We start from the raw sequence: 20,671 nt of genomic DNA on the forward strand, positions 1-20,671 counted from the left end.
CTCCCAATACCAGTCTCTTTGTCCAGCCAGTCCCATCTCAAGACCCTGTTTCCCTCTCCCTCTACCAGCTTCTAGTTCCATTCCCCCCAGGCTATTTATCCCAATCTACTAAAGTTCAGCTCTTTTCCGCTCTGAACTGAAGTCTGGCAGCTTCTTCCTACTCACTACCTAGGCCCAGCAGAGGGGTCACTGGAAGCACAGGAGACAGCAGTTCTCCAAAAAGGGCCATATTTTTGGCATTTAATATACCCACCTCTGACAGAGTGTTCATCCCCCACACTTACCCTGAAAGGGTTAATGTAGGCTAAGAAGGGGGCCAATTAACTAGACAGGCCACAGCTGAGGGTAATGAGGTGGTTTAATAATCCCTTGACTGAATAATGAGGGAGCCAGCGGAGGAGGAAGGAACTGGACTGTATTAATAAAGACAGGATGCTGCAGCAAGGAGGGTGCAGTCACACCTCAGGGAGAAGGGAGGTGTGTCTAGAGGCTACAGAGCCAAAGTAGCCTACAGTTATTCCCTGGGAGGAGGAAGTTTTGGGGCAAACCCAGAGAAAGTGGTGGGGGGAGCCAGAAGGTTAGAAAATGCTCCAGGGAAAAAGGTCTAGAATGGAACACACCTTGACTGCTCATTAGAGGATCCCTGAGCTAGAACCCAGAGTAGAGGGCCCCTACCATCCACTGGGAAAGTGGCACCAGTTAGGCAGTGAATGGGAAGGCTGCCTGAGCCCATTAGTAAGAAGGGATTTTGATACTCCAGGAAAGGGGAGGATACATATGACTTGACTGGAGGACTAAGCCACAAACACAGAGCATCTTGCCTTGCAAAAAATACTGCTTCCTTTTTTGTGAAAAGTTCTATTTGAGATAGAGAACTGTTTTTGGTTATCACATGTCTGGGTTTTCTTTTATGACTCAAAGAACAATTTTATAAAGGAAAACGTGGGAAATTTCAGTCCACTACATTTCTTTGATGGCTCCTACACACTATATAGGACTAAATTAATCCCTGGTGTAACTAGAGTGAAACTAATGGAGTTACACCAAGGACAAAATTATCTCAAGACTTGTATTATTATTTACAGTGCAGTAGCACCTAGAGCTCCCAGTCAGGGATCAGGGCTCCATTGTGCTAGCCAAAAAGATGGTCCCTACCCCAAACAGCATATGATCTTGCCCCGGGTGCTCATCGGTCACTAAAATAGCTTAATGTAAGTAGTGGTATGTAATCAATCAAATTATTTTAAGTAAACAATTAATGTATTTAAGTTAACAGGTATAATATTTTTCTACAAGAAATGTACCATGTGTTCCTTTGATACTTTTTATAGTAGATATGTCATGTGTGTTCAAAATGTAATATCATGGTATCAAATATGATTGAAGATTCACTATTCAATTTACATGCACAATGCAAAAATAATCAGTAATAGACTGCTTATTTATCTGATCCATAATTTATGATCATTTATTTTTTCAAAATAACCTGGTTGCAGATATGACATATTATATAAATCTTTGTGTATCCTTGGATGCTATTTATTATTTTGGAACTTTTACTGTTTCTGGTGGAAATTAAGCAAAAGAAGGGAAACTAGTACAACTAAGCTTTTCTGGATTTCCAAGTAACATTTAAAAAAAAGTATTCAGATGTGTAGAAGCAGCTAGACTAGATGTCTCAAAATGTTCTTACTGAATTTCAGACTCTCCAGATATTTATGAATACTGAAAAAGCTTTTAAAATTTAGTATCACTAAACATTTTTATGAAGATCTCTTGGTGTCTTCAAAACCTGAGTTTACACAAAAGCCAGGGGAAGAAGTTAGACTCTTGCTAACTCAGCTTGAGAACATAGTCCGGTTCAAGAAGGCCTGTCCCAAAGAAAGGGAGTAGAGCAGTAGCTGAGGTGAAGGGAGAGAGGCGAATACCAGGCAACAGCTGAAGGGGCTGAAACCCATCCCAGCCCCCTACCCAAAGCTGATACAGCAGGAGCCCTAGAGCCGCCAGTAACAGAAGAAAACCGCTGCAGCCAGAGAGACTCGACGTTCCTAACGTCACAGGAAGGCTACATTTAAAGGTGTTAAGCGGTTTCCATTGGCAGAGCCGCCAGCAAACCCGCACAGCAGCGTCCAGTACTTGGTGGCCGTTGTCCCAGTCCGCACAGGTCAGACCCGGGTTTACAGCCTGGATTTGGGGAGGGGGAGGAGAGATAAGACCCCCGACCCTGAGTCGGCCCCCTGCCGCTGTACAGCACAGAGCCCAGGAGAACCAGCCCCACGGCACCCCCGCAGCAGGCGGGCCCTGCGTTCAACCGGGGGGGGAGGGAGAGGCGGCCGCGGAGAGGGAAGGCTACGGCTAGCGCGGCATAGAGCCACCCGACACAAAACCAGTGCGAACCTCTCCCCCGCCCCGCCCGGCCCCGCCCGGCGAGGCGGCAGTAACCGCGCGTCTCGAGAGCTGTTTGGGGACAGGGCCGTGCGACGGGCTGGTGCAGGGAGAGGCCCCACCCCACGCTCTGCGGGCGGGGCCGGCGGCAGCTCCCCCCACAACGGCGGTCGCGCCTGGGAAGTTTGGTCCTCGCTGCGCTACGTCGGGCAGTTGCCAGACAGGTGCCGGACGCGGGAGAGAACTCCGCGGAGCCGTTGGCGGGCCCTGGCGAGGGCCCTGGGCAGTGATGACGTCTGTGCTGGACGCGCTGTGGGAGGACAGGGATGTTCGCTTCGACATCTCCCCGCAGTGAGTGGCGCCCCCGGGCCTCCCCTCTGCGAAGCCTCCTTCCGCCCCGTTGCGGGGCTGGTTCTCGGGGTGGCGGGGCCGCTTCGGAGAGCCCGGCCCGCCCCGGCCGCCCCGCTAGGGCCCGAGGCAACTCCCGGCACGGCCTAGAGCAGGGAGCTGCCTTCGCCTGGGAGAGACCCAGAGAGGGGCCGCGCTGGTGACTGGCCCTCCGGCTCGGATGTGCGGTCGGCATCCTTTTTTTTTTTTTTTTTTTTAAACAAGGGAGCAGTGCATGCTGGGAGGGGGCAGGACAGGGGGATGCAGGGGCACGCTGTGGAAGCCTGAAGGCTCGCTGCAGTTTTAGCACAGATATTAATCCTGCTGTTTAAGTTTAGGGACTGGAGTGTAGTCAGGGCTCAGAAACAGGCAGTAGGTTGCTCCTTCTGTGTACTAAATCCTCTAGGAAGCTCCGATCTATTTTCCAGAATCTCCACTTTCATTTAAAATAAAAAGTACTGCTCCAGCTGCAGTGATTGCAAAGACAATCTCAAAAAACGTGTACTAAGTGTAACTAATGCAAAGATGTGCGCCCTGTTCACTTAATCAAGGCGTTTACTTAGATGACAGTGATTTTAAGTGTCAGCATTGCTGTCTGTTTAATTCTTGATGCAAGAAAGCGGGATCTTCACAGATCTATACTATTTAAAGATAATCTCAGTTTGGTGGTACATGTAAGTGACATTTTGGAAGATACTGCTTCCCCCTCCCCACACACTCACAACCCCAAGAAACCTAGCAGAACCCATAGGCATACTGAAGCCACATCAAAGTTCACAGAGCACACTTTTGTGTTTTGAACTTCTGCACAATCTAGAGTGAGTAACTTCACATTTTGGCGACTCATATAGGTGACGCTTGGAAGATTACTTCTCTCCCACAGATCTGACCCCTGCTTACAGAACACTTTGGCCTTCATTGTGTTTAAGGGTTACCATATTTCCGGTTCCCAAAAAAAGAGGTCACTACCAAGGGAGGAGAGCTGGGGGGAGTACTCACTGGAGGTGGGAGGCAGTGTTGCCCCCCATCACAGTGTGAAGGTGGCTGGTATAAGCCCAGGATGCAGCAACAGCCATTGCAGATGTAGGGGAGGGACCAATCAGGAAGGGGACTAATCGGGACCCTTTCTGAGCTGCAGCTTGTCTGCTCTGAAAACCCCTGCCCCCCGACATTTCATGTTATTTTAAAAATCCCTCAGATATAAATTAATATTACTACAAATGTTCAAATAATATTTTCTTGGATCGTAAACAAATAATAGTCATTTTATACTGTCTGCACAGACACACAGCCTTTCAGTCAGTCTTCAATGTATTTAAATGGGAACATCTCTGCGAGTACGCCACACTCCCATTAATACAGTGAAGAATATTAGGTTTTCTCGTCTGATGTGCTACATGCCTATGCAAATACGATAATATTTACAGCAGCCCATGGAATATTGCATTTGTTGGGGAGAAGGTGTTAAAGGGATTATGTGGGAGTAGAAATGATCACCACTTTTCAGGGCCTGAGAGGGAAAACCCAATAATATCTTAATGGTACCTTATTTTGTTATGTCTAGACCAGAGTATTTTGTGGTCTGTTTAAATGGAAATGAATAGCCAAAACAAATAAAGTTACCTTGTTTTAGACAAATGAAAATGAGACCAGGAGAGGTTCTTATAGACTGTTTAGATTCTATTGAAGATACCAAAGGAAACAATGGAGACAGAGGTAAGTGCGTACCTAATGAAATTCTCCTCTTAACTTCTAATTTGTTTAATCATTGAGGGTTTAAAGTGGCTGCCACTGAAGTTAATGGGAACACTCCCACTCACTTCAGTAGGAACAGGAGTGGATCCTGAATGCATAATTGTCAGAAAGGAAAGAATTATGCCATTAGAAAATGATTATACCTGAAGTTAGGTTATTTCTGAAAGAAAAATGCAGATCTAGCAAGTAATGTTCTACAGTTGTCTGTGAACCTTGTAAGAGAGAGCTACTGTATGTATATCTGATATTGGTCATTAGTCTTCTCTCTGAAAAAGATCTTAGGAAAAACAAACATGTAGACTATAATGCAGACTATACTAGTGTACTTGTACTACCAGACATATATCTGTTCTCTCAAGGGTATTCATCAGGTAGTGCAGTCGGTGCCAATGGCATGGGTTTGATGAAAAGCAAAATAGGTGATGGAAAGACTGTACCTGTGGGTTTGTTTGGAATTGAAAGCCTGGTTAGGAAGCAATTCATTTGGGTTCAGTTTCCTCCCTAAAAACAACTTGGTGATCTTAAGCGATAATCCTGCAAAAGGTTGTATAGGCCTGTACTACAACTGTATAATGTCTAGTTTTAGTGGGAAGTTGTTTAAATTTTATAACACAAGAGGATTTCTCTTTTCAAGATTTATTGTACTCTCTAATTATCTCAGTGGTTTCTCTCATCATAGTTTAAGGTGCTTCTGTGGACAAAAGAAGTGGTAAATTCATCAGAGTGTCATTGGACTAGGTTTTAAAATGATGTTATCATCAGGTAACTACATTTTAAAATGATATAGCCTATTTCTCAGAGGACTGTTCGAAATGGTAACAAAATCTTCATTTATCAACTTGTTGCAGGAACTGGAACTCTTTAATTTGTTTAAATTAATTCATGAGCCATCCTGATGCAGGAACTTAAATACAATGTGAGATCTTTTCATTATTGAAAAGCCCTTTAATAGAAGAACCCACAGAGGAGAATAATTCCTTTATCTCTACTTAGAGCAAAATGTTGGGCCTTTCTTATACAGTAGTAAGGGATATTCACCACTGTGCTAGGGCCTTCAGTGGCCAGGCAGCCTAGCAGCTATATCATTGGTTAGGGGCTGGAGGGGGGACCTGCCCTCCTTTCCCTCAGGTCCTGGCTCAGAGTCCTGGGCCACTCACACTCCTAGACAGGGGAGATGGATCTTGTTCCTAGCCATGACGGGGATGCTCAGGACCTGTTGTCTGAGTTGCTCCTTATGGAAGTCTTTTAGCTTGGGGCATGGCCCTGCTAGTCCAGTTTCCCCATGGTTGGGGCTTGGCAGTAGATTCCCCTTAGCAGGGGAAGGCTTGCTTGCTTGCTTCCAGTGGTTGCATTGGCTGGTTGGTTGGTTGGTTGGTTACATCTGTGCCTTCAGGTAGACACACAAAAAGCTCCCACCTCTTCACCAGTGAGTACCTGACTGAGCCAGGCTCCCTTCTTTTCTCCCCCTTCCAGCCCTGGCATTGGCTACAGGTATAACGGGGCAGGGCTAGCTGAACCCACAGATTTTCTTTAACCCCTGCTGTGCCTGGCAGCTGTCTCTCTGCTCCTTCATAGCCACATAAGCTGCCTTCATGCTCAGCCAAACACTCCTGAAGATGGTTGGGCTGATGTGCAAGCAGAAGGAATAGAGGGGATCTGCATAATGTGCATGGGTATAGGGCTACTTGGGAAGGAAGCTCATGTAAATGAACTCCTCATCCTCCCACCCACCACCAGTAGTCCTTTATAGATTCTGTTTATTGTTTCCATGAAGATTACTGCAGCTTCCATGATATGTGAGGGAAAAGGAATGGGAGTGAAATCCATAACTGTTTTTTGTTTTTAGGGCTTACCTCTTGTGGGTGTCACTGGTGTATGGGAGTAGAACTGGGCGAATAGCTGACTTTTTGGTTCTCTGGCAGTTCTGGTGGCTGGAGGGGTTTCGATTTGCTCCAAAACTGTAGATTACAAAAAAAAATTAAACAAATCAAAGACATCAGCAAAAACTTTGATTTGGAGCAAACAATTTTTTTAATCTGAAATGTTCAGTCTCATTTCTGGGTATTTTTAACTTTTTAAAATAAAAGCAAAGGAAATGAAGGGCTAGATTCACAAAATAACTGGAGGAGGAGTAGGTGGTGGTGGTACCCAACTTATAACCTGTAGGGCACTCTCCTTGAATGTAGAAGACCTATATTCAATTCTTCCATCTGCCTGATGTGGAGAAGGAATTTGAATGTAGGTCTCCCAGATTTCAAGAGAATCCCCTATCCACTGGGCTGTGGGATGTTGTGAAGCAGGTGTTTCAGTCATTCCTGTTGAAGTTATACTGCTTCAGATAAAATACTTGAATAGTCACTGGGCTAGAGAGAGAATGAGAATGAGTATGGCTTAGTGGTTAGGGCTCACCTGAGGTGGGGAAGATCCACGTTCAAGTCCCTGTTCCAAACCCTGTTTGAGAAATTGAAAGAGACCTACCCCAGAATACCCCAAACAGAATGGTTGGGGAAATCTTTTGCAATATTGGGATATCCTTTCTCCACATCAGCGAGAGACTGGGGGGAACTGTATTTGGGTTTTTTTACGTCCCAGGTGAGGGGCCTAATGCCTAGAGTAAAGGTTATTAGGAAGGCAGCTGTGCTACTGTTGCCACCATTGCCCCTGGCCATCCTGTAAATTTAGCCCAAAAAATCAAACACATTGTCTCAGATATGTCAAAATCATTTGTTTTAACATTACCAAAGTTATTTTGTTTTTTAGTTTGACTGAAACTATTTGCAATAAGCGCACATTCGCAACTAGTTTTGACTAACCTGAAACTGCATTTTTTTCAGTGAATAAACTACTTTGTCAAAAAAGTCACCCAGTTCTATATCAGAAACTATTTGTTTCCCTCCTTCCTGATTGCCAACCTGAGGGATCTTTCTTATAACAGAACCTTAGTCCTTTCTCTAGCTGACAACGCTATATAAGAGTGGTTAGCCTAAAGCTCCCTTTTTGTGTGTGAGACCCATTTAAGGTTCACGACCACCATTGCACTGGTAGCTGCACAGTCACCTGGAGGAAACCCATTCCTCTAATAGGATCTTGGCGTAGGTGCTGAACATGACTCAGTGTCATTCTATGGTGGTAATGAACTCCATCTAAAATAAAGGTTTTTACAACAAAAGAAAGATCAGATTGGCATTTGTTTTGCAGGGGTTTTTCAGGAAGAGGAAGGGAGGCAGTTATGTTTAAATGTTAAGTTTTCTGGAACAACTTTGAAATCTCACATTTAATCTGGATAGTTGTCATCAAATTTAATGAAAAATGTTGCACTCTTTGTTTCCAGGTAGACTTCTAGTGACAAATTTACGGATTATTTGGCACTCATTGGCATTACCTAGAGTCAATCTCTGTAAGTATCCCCTTTAGTTAAGATGAATAAAGTTTTGTGTTTTTTTATGTGGTAGTATGCTGAATTTTCACAACAGTAATGAGTATAGTAATAAAGTTACAATCTAATAAACTCTTCAGTCTCCCATTGCTATCTAACCTGGGTATAAGCCAGCAGTATTCATTATTCCTTTCAGTAATATAGAATTGATATAATTCCTAGATAAACTGTCAATGTTTAATAACAATTTCTCAAACTAGAATTCTGAAGATCACAACAAAGTGTGTTATAGTTTTCCTAAAGTCTGTGGAATTTGAAGGTTTGCCTAGGAAGAACTGTTTCATTTTACTGTACTTTGAATTGCCATCTTGTCATATCAGTATATGCTGTTGCCACTTCTTTATTCTGATTTAATCTTGATCCTCAGTTTTTCTCTCCTCAGAAATATATCATTTACTGTTGTGGGCCTGATTCAGCAGGCTACTTAAACACATCTAACTTCAGTTACATGAGTATTCAATGAAACTGCTCAGATGCTTAAAGTCAAGCATATTTTTAAGTAGCTTGCAGAACGGTAGTATGTGTCATGGTACATTTGTTCAGCAGGCATTTTGCTCCAGATACTCAATTTCCAGTCGCCAAGAAAGTAGAAGTCCCGATGCTCACAAACTCAATCCCCCCTATATTGTATTATGTATTTGTGGTGATATTTTTTTCCAAGTTGTATAAAGTTTGCTTATGGTCTCAAGTACAGATTCACCCCTGCTATAAGCAGAGGCAATTCTATCCTTCAAAATTTTAGATATTTTAAAAATTGATTATCTTATAACTGTCAAAGTAATACATATAACAGATAATACAAGGTAATTTATTGACAAATAACAGCAAGTATTAATGAGTGAGTGAGTTTGCTAATTCTAGATTATCTCACACTGGACATCAGTGTAGGTGTTGAATGATGACCTTGAGAGTAGTATTAATAGGTGCAAAAATACTAGGATAGACTGCCTTGTGCATCATGTAAAGATATAAACATCCTTATCCTTTTACCTGCCACCTTACCCTAGCTTTCAAGACTGCATAATCTCCCCACAACTAGGGAGCTAGTTGGTCTTTACTTATTTCATTGTTGCAGCCTTATTCCATATAAATTTATATCATTTCTATTAATATTTTCTAGCGCAGTGTTTCCCAAACTTGGGATGCTGCTTGTTCAGGGAAAGCCCCTGGAGGGCCCGGCCGGTTTGTTTACCTGCCGCGTCCGCTGGTTCGGTCGATCGCAGCTCCCACTGGCTGCGGTTCGCTGTGCCCGGCCAATGGGGGCTGCAGGAAGTGGTGGCCAGTACGTCTCTTGGCCCGCGCAACTTCCCGCAGCCCCCATTGGCCAGGCACAACGAACCGCGGCCAGTGGGAGCCACAGTCGGCCGAACCTGCGGACGTGGCAGGTAAACAAACCGGCTGGGCCCACCAGGGGCTTTTCCTGCACAAGCGGCGTCCCAGGTTTGGGAAACACTGTTCTAGCAGAAAGATTAAAAACGGGGAAGTCTTAGTTTTTATAACACAAACTGTTGTGGTCAGGGCAATAAAGCATTTTAAAAATGTTACCTTCTTTTCCCTCTGTCCCCTCATTCTCTTCTTTTCAGACACACTATCCATTCCCTTACCCAAACTGCTTCTGTTATTTTTTCACTCTTAGCTCCTGGGATCCTCACAACAATATTAATATAATAGTGGTAGGGATTTGTTTTTAAGGGTCAGATTCTAGCTGGGAACAGGTATGACATAATGTAAAAGGCGTAGCCAGCCTATCATAATGTGGGCTTTTCACAATCAGTGTCCCAAGCAATGCTCTAACAGTATTGTTCTGTATAACTGAGAATTTTCTTGTGATCAAAACTGTGCTTTTTTCTCCCCTCCCCCCCCAATTTTTAGCTGTTGGTTACAACTGCATTATAAATATAACCACGAGAACCGCTAACTCAGTAAGTTTCAAAATACTTCTTAAATTAAAAAGGTGTAAAAGTACCATAAACACTCATTTCACTATATAATCTGAAAGTTCATCTTTAATCATAGAAATAAAATAGTAGTGAATTTTTTATTTTAAATATTTAGAAATAAACTTTTAATTTTCTAAGGAGAGGGTTTATTATTATAAGATTCTTGGGGGGGAAATAGTAACTTTGGTGGGGCCTGGATTTTAATAACCAGGGGGTCAGGAAGTCAGTGTAAAACTTCCATAGACTGCTCTGGGGGCCAGAATTTCACCTTAAGTGATTATAATTAGAATATGACCAAAAAAAAAATAGCATGCTTGGATTGCTGATTCTCTGTGTTGTTTACAAAATGTTAAATATTAACAATTTTTCTTATAGAAACTACGAGGACAGACAGAAGCTCTTTATATATTAACTAAATGTAACAATACACGGTTCGAGTTCATATTTACTAATGTGGTTCCTGGGAGTCCCAGACTTTTCACTTCAGTTATTGCTGTACACAGGTACCTTTCTTAAAATAAAGTTTAATTTTAAAAATTATAGTAAATCAAGTATATATGCAGAATTTGGGATTGCTATCACTGATGCACCCATCACATACTCTCACATACGTAAAGTCCACGGAAGTATTTGAAATATGAGCAAGGAATCTTAAAATGTGGGGTGGAGAGATGAGGGGCAGAAAGCCTATGAGTCCAATTAAATGAATAAATACCGTAAAACTCATTTCATTCATATATGTTTTTGACTAGGGACAATATCCCACACCCTGCCTCAGCCAAAACTTTCACTCAAAGTGGAATGTGACGTGAATGAAGACTGCAGGCTCTGGCCCGAGCACAGTACAGGTTACAATAACTCCAGTGCAAACCTAAGAAAAAAATTCCATTGGAACAGTTATCAATTATTAGGTGAAACTAAAATTCTTGGATTCTTCTCCTGGGTCATCCTTGCATTCTATTAAAGATTCACTACGTGGTTTTGTCTTAACTATGTTTTGATTTAAATAAAATTTGTCAATTGATTTGCATCAAAACCATTCATCTTGCTTTCATAAATGACCTGGAATTTGTTTGAATTAGGGCTGTTGATTAATTGCAGTGAATTCATACGATTAACTCAAAAAAAATTAATTGCGATTAATCACAGTTTTAATCGCACCGTTAAACAATAGAATACCAATTGAAATTTATTAAATATTTTTGAACGTTTTTCTACATTTTCAAATATATTGATTTAAATTACAACACAGAATACAGAGTGTACAGTGCTCACTTTATATTATTTTTGCACTGTAAAAGTGATAAAAGAAATAGTATTTTTCAATTCACCTCATACAAGTACTGTTGTGCAATCTCTTTATCGTGAAAGTGCAATTTACTAATGTAGAATTCTTTTGTTACATAACTACACTCAAAAACAAAACAACGTAAAATTTTAGAGCCTACAAGCATACTCAGTCCTACTTCTTATTCAGCCAATCGCTAAGACAAACAAGTTTATTTACATTTAAGGGAAATAGTGACATTTACAATGTCATCTGAAAGTGAGACCAGGCATTCGCATGGCACTTTTGTAGCTAGCATTGCAAGGTATTTACATGCCAGATATGGTAAACATTTGTATGTCCCTTCATGCTTTGGCCACCATTCTAGAGGACATGCTTCCATGCTGATGATTCTCGTTAAAAAAAATGCGTTAATTAAATTTTGACTGAACTCCTTAGGGGAAAATAGTATCTTTCCTGCTGTTTTACCCGCGTTCTGCCATGTATTTCATATTATAGCAATCTCGGATGACCCAGCACATGTTGTTTGTTTTAAGAACACGTTCACTGCAGTTTTGACAAAACGCAATGTGAGATTTCTAAAGATAGCTACAGCACTCGACCCAAGGTTTAAGAATCTGACGTGCCTTCCAAAATCTGAGAGGGACGAGGTGTGGAGTATGCTTTCAGAAGTCTTAAGAGCAACTCTCTGATATGGAAACTATAGAACCCAAACCACCAAAAAAGAAAATCAACCTTCTGCTTGTGACATCTGACTCAGATGATGAGAGTTAACATGCATCTGTCTGCATTGCTTTGGATTGTTATAGAGTAGAACCCGTCATCAGTGTGAACACATGTCCTCTGGAATGGTGGTTGAAGATGAAGGGACATATGAATCTTTAGCACATCTGGCACATAATTATCTTGCAACGCTGGCTACAACAGTGCCATGCGAATGCCTGTTTTCATTTTTGGGTGACATTGTAGACAATAAGTGGGCAGTATTATCTCCGGCGAATGTAAATAAAACTTGTTTGTCTGAGGCCTTGTCTGCACTACGGGAGGAGATCAATCTAAGTTACGCAACTTCAGCTACGTATGGCGTCCACGCTATGCAATGTTGATGGGAGACACTCTCCCGTTGATTTCACTGCGCTTCTCATTCAGGTGAAGTACAGGAGTCAACGGGAGAGCGACCTGCGGTCGATTTAGCAGGTCTTCACTAGACCCACTAAATCAACCGCCAATGCATCGATCCCCGTGCATTGATCCCCTGGTAAGTGTAGACATGCCCTGAGTGACTGGCTGAACAAGAAGTAGGACTGAGTGGACTTGTAGGCTCTAAAGTTTTAAATTTATATTTTTGAATGCAATTTTTTTTTGTACATAATTCTACATTTTTAAGTTCAACTTTCATGATAAAGGGATTGCATTACAGTACTTGCGTGAGGTGAATTGAAAAATATGATTGTTTTTTTACAGCACAGATATTTTTAATAAAAAATAAATATAAAGTGAGTGCTGTACACTTTGTATTCTGTGTTGTAATTGAAATATATTTGAAAATGTAGAAAACATCCAAAAATATTTAACTAAATGGCATTCTGTTATTGTTTAACTGTGATTAATCGCACGATTAATAGTGATTAATTGTTTTAATCATGGAATTCATCATGATTAATTTTTTAATTGCTTGACAGCCCTAGTTTGAATACAAAAGCTTAAGTTCTACAGGTAATGATTTTAAATAATTCCTATGGTTTAAAGTAGCCTGTATGATATTAGGGGGAAACAAATTTTCTGATTTCTAAATAACACTAGAGCTAATTTCAATATTAAGTTCTTTCAAGGTAAAAACCAATATTAATAAGTAAAGTACACTTTTAATTGAAATATTTGCATAATAGTAGTGAATCATTTACTGTAAATCAAGGGAGGAATCATGACTTGATTGAAAAGCCCATTGAGGCCAGGATTTCACCCCTAAAGAATAAGTTATATAGATGTGAACATGTACATAGTCTAATGGCATGAACACTGATCTACACTATATACATAATTAAAAATTGTGGAATAGTGATTTGTGTATATCTTATACACACAGCATATTTGTGCCTGATCTGAGTTGAAAATTAAACGTTTCCCAATGTCCATACTGTATATAATGTGTGAACAGCAAGGCTTTGGTTGCATTTTAACAGCTAAAAGAGGAGAACTGCAAGGTGCAGAAAAGTGACAGCATGCATCAGAACACTGCAAAAGACAAAAATTGATTTCAAGCTAAAAAGTAATTTTTAAAATGGTTTTTAGTTTTTCAAAAAAAAAAAAAAAAAACACCACACCCCCAACAACAGATATTCTACTTAGTGAAGGTTTAATAAAATTGCTGAACTTATTTGTAGAATGTAGATAATTGAAGTGGGATGTTTGAAATATTTTATAAACCTGTGTTAATATGAACTATGAAAGACATTGAAATCTTCAGCTTTGGCATGTATTTTTATTTGTAGAGCTTATGAAACTTCTAAAATGTACCGTGATCTTAAGCTGAGAAGTGCATTGATTCAAAACAAGCAACTGAGATTATTACCGCAAGAACAAGTATATGACAAAATCAATGGAGTCTGGAATTTATCTAGCGACCAGGTATAGTTAAAACAAGAGTATATGCAATTTTACTAAAACTGTGCTTTGTTTTTCATCTTCCTAGCAACTGTACTATTATAGTTCTATAACCTCACAGGAATTCTCTTTTGGTTCAGTTCATGAGTGGGTTACATGAGAAGCTGTCCATCCTGTGTGTATGCTATTCAGTATAACAGAGTACTCCTCTTAGCAACCTGTCATGACATTTGTGAGACATTTTCAGCTCTATATACAAGGAACTAGATACACAGCTCCTATTAACAAGAAGTATTTGAGAGCCTAATGGTCTGTGTATCATCCTGAAAGTATACCCTGCTATTTCTAAAACACTTTGCTGCATATTTGTATAATCTACTTGCAGCTTTTGACTGCATGTTTTCCTTTGTTTTTTAGTTGCTAGCAACTAAAAACACTGGAATAGAAGATTATTTCTTGGGGATGGGGAGAGACTAGTGGTTGCAAGTGACATGTACAATATGTTGGTGTTCTTCTCCAGGGCACTATTATTTGTACTTGTTTAGGGCATGGAACAAAATTGAAGCTGTTATTTGTCTGTGTAATTTTAGTCCAAAATGGGCATAACATCAGTCTTGATGACTAAGAGTTCTTTCCTCTATGCTCCAGTTTTGATTTTGGCACACATCTCCCCAGTCACTTAAATTTAACGCACATGCCATTGTACTTGTACAGTATACCAGTTCTGGAACTATACAGTGAACAACACTTGAAAGTTTCACATTATCCTCTAAGGTTCACTGTGCTGTAGTGTGATCCTGGTTTGCTGCAGTAATAGCAATCCCCCAAGGGTTTTCACCACTTGACTAGTGATAGTCTTTTTTAAGATCTTCTCCTGCTCCCATTGAAGTCAGTGGTAACACTCCAATTGACTTCAGTTAGGCAGCATCAAATCCTAATTGAACTGAATGCAGAGTTCCATTATATTAGCATTTCAGTGCAGGATATGAGTAGGGTATGCAAATGAAAACAGGCCCTACATTTCAAAGGAATTCTGATATATCTATTTTTTACAGGGAAATCTGGGGACCTTTTTCATTACTAATGTGAGAATAGTTTGGCATGCAAATATGAATGACAGCTTTAATGTCAGCATACCATATCTGCAAATTGTAAGTATCTTAACTTCAACAATCCTTTTTAAACCTAAATATTGTATGATATGGGTCAAATTCCAACCTTCGATTCACACACCTAACTCACATTGAACATAAAGGGAGTTGCATGCCCTTATCTCAGGGAAGATTTGGCCCTATTAATATCTGTTGCAGAGCAGACTTTCTGTCCAGATTCCTTGAAAAATCAAGGCTTTCAGGATCAGGAGCTGGATGCTTGGATCTGCTCTGCATTTCTAATTTCCATGGTGCTTACCATGCTGCTGCTCCAGTGTCAGTAGTGTACACCACTGTATGTGACCGCTGGAATTCATCTTTTGATCAAAGTTTTCAGAAAGGAACACTGCCAAGACCTTGTCATCATTTCCGATGGAATACTCCTCCACCAGCTGTCAGTGGTTCAGATTTGGACTTCCAAATGGCTGAAGATGCCACGCATTCAGAGCTGATAATCGTAGTTAATAGTATTAATAAATTGTTTGTATCAAGGAATTAAAGAACACCATTTTTAAAAACACACTTTACCTCTTTTTACTTTACAACCAGCGTTCAATAAAGATTAGAGACTCAAAGTTTGGCTTGGCACTTGTCATAGAAAGTTCTCAGCAGGTAAGATGATTTAATAGCATTCTTTAGTTACTTTCATTTTTACCTATATAGCTATGTAATTCTGATATTCAGTGTGCTATTTTTTAAACAATGAATAGACTGAACTCCTATATGCTCTTTAGAGTTTAAACTCAAGAAAACTTGGCTACATAAGAGGCCAAAATTGTGGTGAAAATATGGCTGTTGAGTTATGAATTTATTGAACAAAGATTTTGATGAATGAACCATCAGCTGATTAATGAGGTCTCTGACTGAAACACAAACTGGCCAGCATGGCCAGTTAATTTATTTATTTAGGTAATGCCTTGTTACGCAGGAACTCTGGTTTAGGGAGAGTAATAATGGATTACTTTTAGCACTGTGCAGCTAAATACCATTAAAAAAATACCATTAAAAAAAATTGTCATCTTTGCTACTCTCTGTAAAAGGTTGGTAATTTCTTCTACTAGTGACCATGATCAAAAACGTTTCTACAGTTGAAAAAAAACTATTTTTGGCTACATCAAATGCATTCATTATAACTGAAAAGCTACCTTCACAATAGCACTTACGATCTAATGGATGAAGCATTTATTGAGCAGCTCGAAACTCCTGAATACAGATCCTAGACTTGCTACTGATTTTCAGTTTTCTCTTGACGTCTCCATGTCTCTGTTTCCCATCTGTAAAACAGAATAGCAGTGCATAGCTTTTATACTTCACAGGGTGTGAAATCCTAGCCCACTGGAAGTCCATGGGCCAGAATTGCACCCAGGGTTTGTACAGCAGTTTGAAATGTATAAAATGCTTATATAAAAGTCCTCACTGTTAGTATTAAGAAATGCCTGTCAAGTCAAGAGGAAGTACTTAGTCTATAAGTATATATATCTTTTATATAGTAAAAATTAATTAATTTGAGTACATATTTTTCTTTTCTTGTAGAGTGGAGGATATGTACTTGGTTTTAAAATAGACCCTGTGGAGAAACTACAGGAGGCAGTGAAAGAAATAAATTCACTGTATAGAGTTTACTCAGCTAGCCCTATATTTGGAGTGGATTATGAAATGGAAGAAAAGGTATGCTGTTCCTTTTATTACAGAAGCTACATGCAGCATTGCACTAACAGAAGAAATAAAATTATATTAAAAACATTATATATAAATGTATTTGTTTACTTCATTGTCTCCAATTTACAGCCTCAACCTCTTGAAGATCTGACAGTCGAACAGGTTCAGGATGATGTGGAAATCGAATCTGATGAACAGACAGATGCTTTTGTGGTAAGCTACTCCAGAAAAACAATTGTTGTTTGATTATTTAAATATAAATCATTTATGGACTTGGGTTCCTACTAAAATATATGTTTGGTCTTCTGATGTTAGATAACATATTTAGATGTCTTTTGGGCATAAAGTCCAAAACTATAGTCTCTAACTGTAAATATATAAGCTTTTTTCAACAGTCTCTGTAGAAAGAGCTATGTTTCAAATGATTATTGACAGTCAAGGTAGTTGGTGTTTAAAGTAGCAGTCACAAGCAACTTGCAGCATGCTTTAAGGTCCAGCAGAGTCTAAAAGCTTGTAGTTTAATCAGATCATACAGATATTAAAATTAAGTCTTCTTTCTTTCTGGGCAGATTGATTTGATAATGTTGTGTCTAGAAGGTTGTCTCAGTATTTGCCCCCACAAGATTTTAGGAAAAGGTGATAGTAACTGTTGTCCCTTAACCTAATATGAAGAAGTGATGAGTACCTACAACTTCCATTGATACAAACACAAGAGGATATTCTGATGAGGTGGAGTCTTTTCTGAAATTATTTTAAATGTAGTTCTTTCCCTACACCCAGAAACTGTTTTTTAGTATAAACAGAAGAGTGCACAAGTATTTTTATATGGTAGCCTAACCCAAAATACACATTGTCATAGTTCACCTTTGAAATCTGGTAGACTCAACAATCCTAAAACCAATCCTACTAGTCTGCCCTTACTTTTCTTCTTTCCTATCCCTTATCTGTCCTGCTAACCTTCAGTTTTTTAATCTCTATATTTTTCCTTTTTCTCTTCTTTCAGTCTGTAATTTCCTTTCTTTTTTTTCCCCCCTCTTTTCTTATGGGTTTTTTTCTTTTGTTTTGGTTTATTTTTTGGTTTCAGTGCCCAGAGTACTTTTATTTCTGTGAGCTTGTCATCACAGTTACAATCCTTTTCTCTTACATTTGGATTTTGTCTGGGTTATCTATGCCTTTGTCACTTCTACTTTGGATTAATCTAATGTGCTCTGTATTTAACTATCCTAGAATAATATTTGGAAGCTGTAGCTGGTACAGTATGTAGTGATCTACTTGCTTAGCAGTAGTTGCCACAGGGAACATATTTCATCTGAATTCCACAGGCTGGCTCCTTAATAGTCTGTTATTGTAATTGAAGGCGTTAGTATTCTGTACAGTCCCATGTGATTTCAGGCCTATTCGGCAAAATGCTTTGGCCCACCAAGACAGCTGAGGTCAGCTGAGACACTTTTTGCTAAATCCCTAGATTTAAAGGTCTAGGAGCTGCTGGCCTGGACCTCTCAGAGAAGAGCCCTTGATGCTGGAATTTGCTTCCCGTGCTTGTCCAAGACTCAGTCTGATTTTCAGGGGATGGTATAAAGCCCACCTCTTTATACAGGTCTTTGCATGAGACAGGAATGACTTTGCGTAAGTGTTAGATTAGCCCATTAGTGTTGTTGACTAATCATTTTGATAATGTTATTTTTAATTTTTATGAGCATTCCCCAAGATATTATAAAGAGCCCATTTTGAGAAACTGAATAGTAAATGTTGCTGCATGTGCAGCAGGAACTATGAGGATGCCATCAGTTCTGCCTCTGTTTTATCATGAAAAACACACATTTATTACAACAGACATTTTAGCAGTTATTTAGATAGACTATTTTATATTAAGTCACTGCTTTCTGGTTGAAGTTTTGCATAGTAAATTTCAACCCAGAGTGAATTTTTAGTCTTATTTATAAAATGAAAGTAAAAGATTCTACCAAGCACATATGTAAATCTCAGAAAACATGCCAAATGCAGTTTTAAATAAAAGGGATTTTGTTTAATACTGAAATTTATTTTAAAATGTAAAGTTAATAGAACTGAGAAGCCTAAAAGTATCTCTGTGTAGATATAAAAAGGTATTAATGGTAAATGGAAAGTATTTTTTTAAATTGTACATAAGAAAACAATTTTAAATCATTTAGGCGGGTTTATGATACTTTTTTTTTTCTCTTTGTAGGCTTACTTTGCTGATGGTAATAAGGTAAGAACACTTTAACATTGTAAAATGCATATTATTTAATAATTCACTATTCAAAGATTCTAATGAAACTTGTCTTTTATTTGTTCCTCCTCCCTATGCCCTTCACCTCCAAAAAAGCAACAAGATCGGGAACCTGTATTTTCAGAAGAACTGGGACTAGCAATAGAGAAACTGAAGGATGGATTCACGCTTCAGGGACTCTGGGAAGTAATGGGTTGATTTAGATTTAACATTATTTTCCTAATCCGTGCAAGGCATGTAGTCATTATGTTACTACCAGATCTTTAGGAAGACTGAAAATATTTGAGTAAGACAGAACAACTATACCAAAGAGAAGGAACGTATAAATATCATACAGTGCATAGTTAACTGATTTTGTGAAAGAAAACTTGTTAAAGAAATTGTACATTTGTAACAATTGTATTTTGTATGTTTTTGTATATATTTCTTGTGCTAAAGTTTTAAATTATTTATTTGCTTATAGAAAAAAAATGTACTGATCTATAATTTTATCTAAACAACATTTCCATAGCAACTTTTGTGACACATTCTTAAAATGTTATTTAGGGGAATAAAAACAAAAATATATAAACGTGGGAAACTTTTTTTTTTTTTTTAGAAAGAATAGTTTATCATGGCAGTATTGTGGTATTAATATCATTTTGACAAAGTACTGTACTATTCCAAGTGTAACTGTTAGTTTTCGTATTACATATAGAACTTCATGTACTGTATCTCAATCATCATTCCAGGTACTAATTTTCATCCAAAGACTCCAGTACAAATTTTTTTCAGAAAGCACTGACTCGTTTGTTTTTTAAAGGAGATAATCAGGAAAGAATCACACACTACATATCTTTTGCTTCTGACCCATCAGACCTTTAGAATGTTGTGTTATATGCAGAGAGAATTGAGTCATTTATTGTTTAAAGGGGAGATGCAGCTGTTATGTTTTTTAGTGAGATGAGACCTTACACACTATTTCCTATAAATGGAAAAAGTCAAATGAGCTCTCCTTTCAGCTGTTGTTGTAGCAGCTGACTGCACCAGTGACTTCACTGTGGTATGGAAAGGAAGAAAAGCCTGTTAAATATTTGTGTAAAACTTATATACATAAAACTATAATTAAATGAAATCCTGTTTATATCAAATGTATTTATAAAAGTTGGTGCCCAATCCTGCTCCCATTTAAGTCCCATTAATGGGTGTTTTGCCATTGACTTCTGTGGGAGCAAGATCAAGCCCTTTGTCACTAAAGCATGTTAAGCAAATTCTGGGTTGTTAAACTTCTACATTTCCAAATTTAATCGAAATCTAAGCCTTCCCTGCCTAAATCCTGAAACTTTTAACAAAAATAATTTGTGAGTACCTAACTCATGTATATTTTCTAAATCTGCTCTTCTTACTTTGTTAAACTATTAACAGTTTGTACTATTAATACAAAGGCTCTTTTTCTCAATTTTTAGTTTTGTGAACATTCTCATTGATGAAAGAATTTTCATTTGTGGCATTCATTTTTTTTAAAAACATTTTCTATTCTGTCTCTAGCGTACATATTACCTTCATTTAAATGGATAGAGGATACCCCTTACTGATGTCACTTTTAATGTTTCCCTAAAATGAAAACTTAAAAACAAATACTTGGGGAGAGGGGGAAGGGAACTGATAATATGTCTAGGAAAATGATCTGGAGTGAGAACTACATTTTAAGAATAAAAAAATTGGAGCTTCATTTGTAAATAATTAAGTGGAATTTTGCTTGGAGACTCTTTTCATATTTTAACTTGCAAACAAATTATCATGTATTGTTAAGTGCAAATCCAAAATAAAATACAT

The 20,671-nt window shown here is 38.9% G+C and overlaps 1 protein-coding gene across 3 annotated transcripts; it reads left to right on the plus strand.

The window, feature by feature from the left end:
• The first annotated feature begins 1,703 nt into the window (after positions 1 to 1,703).
• On the plus strand, positions 1,704 to 19,427 carry BBS5 (Bardet-Biedl syndrome 5). Of its 3 annotated transcripts, XM_084643583.1 has the most exons (12): positions 1,706 to 2,736; positions 4,406 to 4,488; positions 7,859 to 7,924; positions 9,836 to 9,885; positions 10,279 to 10,406; positions 13,684 to 13,819; positions 14,851 to 14,946; positions 15,496 to 15,558; positions 16,480 to 16,614; positions 16,735 to 16,818; positions 18,812 to 18,835; positions 18,953 to 19,427. In XM_084643583.1, the coding sequence occupies exons 1-12, from the start codon at positions 2,675 to 2,677 to the stop codon at positions 19,052 to 19,054; spliced, it is 1,029 nt and encodes a 342-aa protein (XP_084499709.1). In that variant the 5' UTR covers positions 1,706 to 2,674; the 3' UTR covers positions 19,055 to 19,427. The 3 variants fall into 3 exon arrangements, with proteins under 3 accessions (XP_084499710.1, XP_084499709.1, XP_084499711.1); XM_084643584.1 differs by lacking the exon at positions 15,496 to 15,558 and having other exon boundaries at positions 1,704 to 2,736; XM_084643585.1 differs by lacking the exon at positions 4,406 to 4,488.
• Positions 19,428 to 20,671: the final 1,244 nt, after the last annotated feature.

Source organism: Lepidochelys olivacea (assembly GCF_965140295.1).
Source record: "Lepidochelys olivacea isolate rLepOli2 genome assembly, chromosome: 11".
In the NCBI taxonomy this organism is placed as follows: domain Eukaryota; kingdom Metazoa; phylum Chordata; order Testudines; family Cheloniidae; genus Lepidochelys; species Lepidochelys olivacea.